This window comes from Pinus tabuliformis, chromosome 3_2 (assembly GCF_031772625.1).
Source record: "Pinus tabuliformis cultivar Carrire ecotype Pingquan chromosome 3_2, CPIR1, whole genome shotgun sequence".
NCBI classification, from domain to species: domain Eukaryota; kingdom Viridiplantae; phylum Streptophyta; class Pinopsida; order Pinales; family Pinaceae; genus Pinus; species Pinus tabuliformis.
Window position 1 is genome coordinate 586418798 of NC_142302.1, and position 6595 is coordinate 586425392.

At 42.3% G+C, this 6595-nt stretch overlaps 1 protein-coding gene across 1 annotated transcript; it reads right to left on the bottom strand.

Moving 5' to 3' along the window:
• Nucleotides 1–5562: 5562 nt before the first annotated feature.
• Nucleotides 5563–6384, bottom strand: LOC149181922 (uncharacterized). Its single transcript, XM_089414376.1, has one exon. It carries the CDS (start codon nt 6382–6384, stop codon nt 5563–5565), a length of 822 nt encoding a protein of 273 aa, XP_089270502.1.
• Between the last annotated feature and the right edge of the window lie 211 nt (nt 6385–6595).

Here is a 6595-nt window from a genome sequence, read left to right on the forward strand (position 1 = left end):
TTGGTACTATGGCATACAAATTGGAGCTTCCTGCAGCTTCCCGAGTGCACCAACTTTTCCATGTTTCATGCTTAAAGAAGGTTGTTGGTGACAGGCTCCCAGTTCAGACAATATTGCCAGAAATTGACGAGGAAGGAAAAATCATATTGGAACCTAAAGCAGTCATTAAAAGAAGAACTTGATAGCTGCGAAATCAATCAATTTCAGAGTATCTTGTCAAGTGGAAGAACTTACCCACTGAAGATTCCACATGGGAGGATGAGAATTTTATACAGAAGCATCCAGAACTACTCAAGCGTTGAGGACAACACTTTTTTGAAGGAGAGGGGCATGTTAGGTCCCTATAATACTAGTGATTCCCCCATTACTATTGTCATTGTAGCCCTTATTGTTATTGTTGTGCCCCTATTGTCCCCATATTGTTATTATTGTGTCCCATAGAAGCCCACTATTGTTATTGTTGTGCCCTTATATTATTATTGTTATGTCAGATTTGATTATATTGTAACCCCTTAGACTCCTATATATAGAAAGGAGGTTTTGTCATTTGTATCATCCAAGAATTGTTCATTTGTGTAATGTAAAGGAGGTTGCGCCCTTGAAGACACTGAATTATAAGGCGTTGATCTTTTTTTCTATCCTTTTGTGAGTTGGTTTCATAACAATACAATTGTCACGTTAATAACCTTGTGATTTTGAATTTTATTTAAGTGTTCATTCAAGCCTCTGGAAAAGAATGAGCTTAAGTCTATTTTCACAAAAAAAAAAAATTTAACTCAAACGGTTATATTTTTATTGATTTGGAAATTCTTGGGTCTGATCCTAGGCAGTTTCAGTTACATTACATACTTCACCCTATTGCTATTTAGAGCTGCTTGCTTTTCAAGGCATATGTATAGTGCTTTCGTTGTTCACAATTAGGAGTCCTCTCGTCAAAGAGCTGCCTTTATTTGCCAGCTGATCTGCTTCCCCGTTTGACTTTCTGAGAATATGGTAAAACTTACATGTATTAAAGTCTAACATGACTCTCTTCAACCTGACCTGAATTTTGTTTAGGCTAGCATTTCTAAAAGGGTTTGCCATCTTCATGCTCTTTATTATTAGTTCTGAATCTATAAACACTTGGATATCTTTAGTTCCTTTGTCTCTTGCAATGTTGCATGCTTTCAGAAGCCCGAGGATCTCTGCTTGATTGTTAGATTTCTGGCCGAGTCCCCAGCTAAAACTGTCTTTTGCAATCCCATCTATGGAGTATATGACTCCCCCTGCTCCTGCACTTCCTGGATTACCTTTGGATGCTCCGTCAAAGAAAATAGTGGTTAAATTTTGAGTCTGCCACCATAGTTGGAATTTGTCATCTTCTTCTCTTATGCGCCATTCCTGGTTTGCCTTTTTTGGAGAGGAAATCTGCTTGTGTGGATGAGGCTCTAGCGTACCAAGCCATCTTTTTTCTTCAGGCATTAACAGAGGGTCTTCTTTAAAATACTGTTATTGAGCTGCTTCCAGTAGGAAAGATTTGGCTTTTGCTGCTACTTTCAATGGAGTGTGGCTTATCTCTCTGAAGATCTGCTGATTTCGAGCTAACCACAGCTGCCAGCATACATACTTTGGGATAGTTGTCCATATTTTTCTCCAGAATGATTTGGAGGGGATGCACTGGGGATAAATTCTATTCCAGTTGGCATATAAATCTGCAACAGAGGTTTGTGAAGGGAGAGTAATCTGAAAATTTTGTAAGATAAGGCTCCATACCTGTTTTGCAAAATTACATTCCAAAAAGAGGTGCTGAGCTGTTTCTAGGTTGTTGTTGCAAAGTGCACATCTGTGGGGTCCTGCTATATTCCGTTTTGCCAAGTTGTCACCTGTTAAAAGTTTGTTATGTGCCAGGGTCCAGAAAAAGAAGTTTACCTTCGGAAGGGCTAAAGGATCCCATACATTCTTCCAAAAGGCCGAGCTTTCTCTGCTGTTATTTAAGGTCTGCACTGCTCTATATCCTGCTGTAGTTGTGTAGATTCAGGTCTGGCCCCACCCCAATTTGTCTTTCATGGTTCGTTGATGGGCGTTGCTTCCTCCAGCATATCTTCAAACAAAGTTTGTTGATGTGTTAACCTCTCTGGAACTCCTTGAAAGTCCCATCCTACCCAATCCCCACGTTGATCCCACTTTGACAAGTCGAAAACAGTATTAACTCCTGCCTGCTTCAGCCAGTCCCTGAGGTTAGCTATATCCTCATTGTCCCTCAAGGGTTCTTTCCCCATAATTCTGTCATTCCATAAATGGGTGCGCTTGCCATTGCCCGGGATCTTGTAGACATGTTTGATGAAAAACTTACTACTCTTGCAGCAAAGTTTCCATACCTGCGTACTATTGACAGTATTTGCATTCTGAAGATTGCTGAGATTTTTGTTGGGACTGAATTTGGACCTCAGTATTTTACTGACCGGATGTGTGGGTTCGTGTAACAGCTTCCAGAGGATCTTTCCTCCCATAGCTAAATTTATGAGGTCTGGGTCTCTGATTTGCAACCCTACATCTGCCTGTGTTTTTTTTACCACATCCCATTTCACCAAATGAATTTTATTTTCATTTCCCTTTCCTCCCTGCCACAAAAAATCTCTGAGCAATTTGGAAATTTGCTTTGTCACGCTTCTTGGAGCTAGGAGGAACGTTGCCTGGTATATTGGAAGCGCTGAGAGAACTGCTTTAATTAAGATTACCTTTCCTCCCTTCGTCAGCCAGTGACCTCCCCACGCTGCGATTTTGGCTTTTATCTTCGATATTAATTCGCTCCACAGCGATCTTTTGTTTGTTCCTGATGTAATGGGGAGTCCTAAATACCTGAAATTGTCCCAATTTACCTGTCCTTTGAATCCCAGGGGCGTTGTTATGTCTGATAGCTCCCTCTGCTCTATATTCCAGCTATAAACTTCTGTTTTATTTTCATTTATTAACGCCCCTGAGACTCTACAATATTTGTTGAGAGTTGCGTTTATGGATCTGGCGATTCTTGTGGTGGCTCCTCCTAAAATAATTGTATCGTCAGCAAATAACGCATGATTCTGTCCTTCTGCTCCATGGAATGGCTTAAGGCCCGGAATGTTGCCTCTTAATTTTTCTTCAGCAAGTTTTCGACTTAGAGACTCCGCCATTAAGATGTACAGTGACGGGGAGAGGGGGCATCCCTGTCTGATGCCCCTTTGTGTTTGGAAGAAGTTTGTGGGACGCTCGTTGACTAGCGGAGTGATCTAAGGATTTCCTATACACGCATTAATTAGATTTATGAATTGCTGCGAAAAACCAAACGCCATCAGAACCTTGCAAATGAATGAACGATCCACTCTGTCAAATGCGCAGGCCATATCTAACTTGACCAGCATGCCTTTTTCCTTCCGCTGTTTGCTGGAATGTATAATCTCTTGGACCTGTATTACATTGTCTATAATGTTTCTGCCTTCCACGAATCCGCCTTGAGAAGGTGAGATCAACTTTTTTAGCAATGGCTTGATCCTGTTAGCGATCAATTTTGCTAAGATTTTGTATGAGGCGTTACACAACGAAATCGGCCTGAACCTGGCGAATGTTTCCGGGTTGATCTCTTTAGGGATTAGCGCGAGGTATGTAGAATTTGTTCCTCCGCCTACCTTAGCCTTTTTCATGAATCTGCTTATCATTTTGTATAAATCAACTTTTATGATATGCCAGCACGCCTTATAGAAATGGACTGTAAATCCATCGGGTCCGGGAGCCTTATCTGCTTCCATGGACCAGACTACTTTGATAATTTCTTCCTCCGTGGCTGGCCTGCATAGTTCTGCATTTTCTTCAGGGCTAATCAGATTTGGGATATTAGACATGAAGTCCACAATTTCTTCATCGTTGTTGTGATTTTCTTTCCTATATAGATTCCTGAAATAGTTTGCTGCAGCTGCCTTGATCTGATGATAACTGTTGCATACACTGCCCTCTAGAGTTTTAATCTCTGCTATGTGATTCCTGGTCAATCTAGCTCTGTATTGTCGATGGTAATAGGAAGTGTTTATGTCACCGACCTTCAACCACAAGCTCCTGGATTTTAATCGCCAGTATTCCTCCTCCTTTCTGAAGGTTTGGTGTGCAGAACATTGAGCTTTTGTTTCTTTCTCCAACAGATCTACAGTTATATCTATATTCTCCATCTCTGTTTGCAAATCTTGGAGTGCCTGGACTGACTCCTTTCTTTGCTCGGTAGGGGTATGCACTGGATTTTTTATCCAGTTCTTCAGCGCATATTTAGTTGCCTTTAACTTTTTCTCCCAGACATAACTAGGAGATCCCAATACCGGTTTGTCCCAGGCTGCCTTTACTGTCTCTTCGAAGCCTTCCTTCTCAATCCATAGGGGGCTGAATCGAAAAGGTATGGGTCCTAAGTCTTTTTCATCTTCTAGAAGGAGTTGGATGGGTTTGTGGTCCGAGGCCAGTTTGGGCAAAATTTTTGTGGTTATTATTTTTTTGTTCATCATTATGGAGCTTTGAACCATGAATCTGTCTAACCGAGCTGAGATGTGTTCAGTTCCCACTCTATTATTGGACCAAGTGTAAATACCTCTGATGGGGTTGAAGTCCAGCAGGTCCCAGCGCTGAAAGAGATCCTCCACCTCATCAAGCATGGGATCTCTGTTATTTGTCCCTCCCCTCTTTTCTTTAGCTTTCATAATAATGTTTAGATCCCCTGCTATGATAATGTTGCTGGGGGCAATCTGATCTAGATAAGCTGATAGAGAGCTCCAACATTCTCTCTTTTCCTGGTAAGAGACAGGTACATAAAGATTAAAAAGGGTGATATTTAGCTTACTTTCTTTGTGCATTAATTCAGTTTGGATCCAATGCTGCGTTTCCTTGTGATTTTCCAGCTGAAAAAGGTCGTCATTCCAGAGTGTTGCCAGTCCTCCAGATGTACCCCTTGAGCTGACCGCTTTGCCTGCTTTTTTTTTCCACTTTGAGCTACTGATCTCTAGAAGGGCATGCCCTTCTATTTTAGTCTCTTGGAGCAAGAGTATGTTTGAGGGTTCTGCTTTCATAAGATCCTTGACTGCCTCTATTTTGGAGGGGTTCCCCAGACCTCTGCAGTTCCAAGAGACGATATTCATTATTTACTTGAAGGGGTGAGCCCTCCCTTGGAGGACCTTGGTCTGGTGTTTCGCCCAATAGTCATTTCTATGGTGGCTTGGCTTCCTTGCGTTTTAAGTCTCTCTGCCTCCTCCTCCCTTTTTTCTTTGTGGGATTTCCTTCCTACTTTTTTCGTTTGGCGCTCATAAACTTCGTCCTCTGAGGAACTAGAACTTTCAATTGGTTTTTTCTTTATTATCTCTGCATATGTAGGGTTCAATGGGCTGCCCTGATTGATCTCCCTCTGTATTACTTCCTCTACCTCCTTGTTTGGAATAGAAGTATCCTCTTGTTCTTCATTCTCCTGAATTAGGATAGCTTGATTAGCCTGATCCTTATCTGCATCTTTAGGATTTACTTATGTTTCTTGATTAATTTACTGGTGCTGGGATCTCCTTCCGTGGAGCCTTTACCATTTCATTTTCTTTTGGAGGATGCATTCTTCTGTACAAGGGTCCATTGTTCCCCATTCTGTTTTTCTACTTGCTCCTCTGCTCTCTTTTTGCAGTTCTTTGCAAAGTGACCATGGCTGTGACAATGTCTGCATTTAAAGGGTAATTGTTCGTAGTCCAACTCCTGAACATACGACCACCCAGCTACTGTGAGATTGATAGCTTCCGGTAACCCTTCCTCTAAGTCCACTTCTACGCAAATGCGAGCACATGAGTACTGGTCTTTTCTCGCTGCTTGATCTATATATTTTCCCAGGGAGTTACCTATGATTTGAAAAGATTTTTGATTCCAGCAATGCAATGGCAAATGAGGGAGTCTGACCCAGACCGGGACTGCAGTAGGGATGTCCTGAGTGGGGTCAAAATCTGGTGCCCATTTATTCAGGTATAGGCCCTGTGGCCCCATAAAATACGGTCCATTTCTAAATATCAAGCCTTTATCATCTGGGTTTTCAAAGACAAACACAAAGAAACCCTTACCTACAAAATAGCTCTTGACTCCTTCTTTGATCAGGGGCTTCCAGTTCCTTTGTGTCCAATCCTCTACCGACTTAGGTGATGGCCAGAGGCCTGTGAACTGGCCTATGAGGTCTATTTCCGTGAGATTCATTGCGGCTTTGCAAGTTTCTTGTTCAGGTAAAGCTACTGAAGGGATCGAATCCAACTTTTTCACAAACTTTTTCTGCATACCTGAGGGCGGGCGCTTTGTTCCAGCGGCAATCATTGAGCGAAAGGCCATCACCTTTGGTGGTACTCGAGGGGGATCCGAATCCCCGCTGCCCTCCATTGGATCGGTAGGGGGATGCGAGGAGCGTGGAGGTCGCAAAGCGCTAGGGTTGGGGCAGGCTGCTGCAGGCAAGGAGCAGCAGGCGCGCGCGGTCTATTTTCACAATTTTTGAACTGCGCTCTAGAATTGTAATATTGTGCATTGATTAGTTTGGCAGAGAATCAAAATTTACAGATGGCAGTGTTTATTGTGACAATAAATTATCAATTAG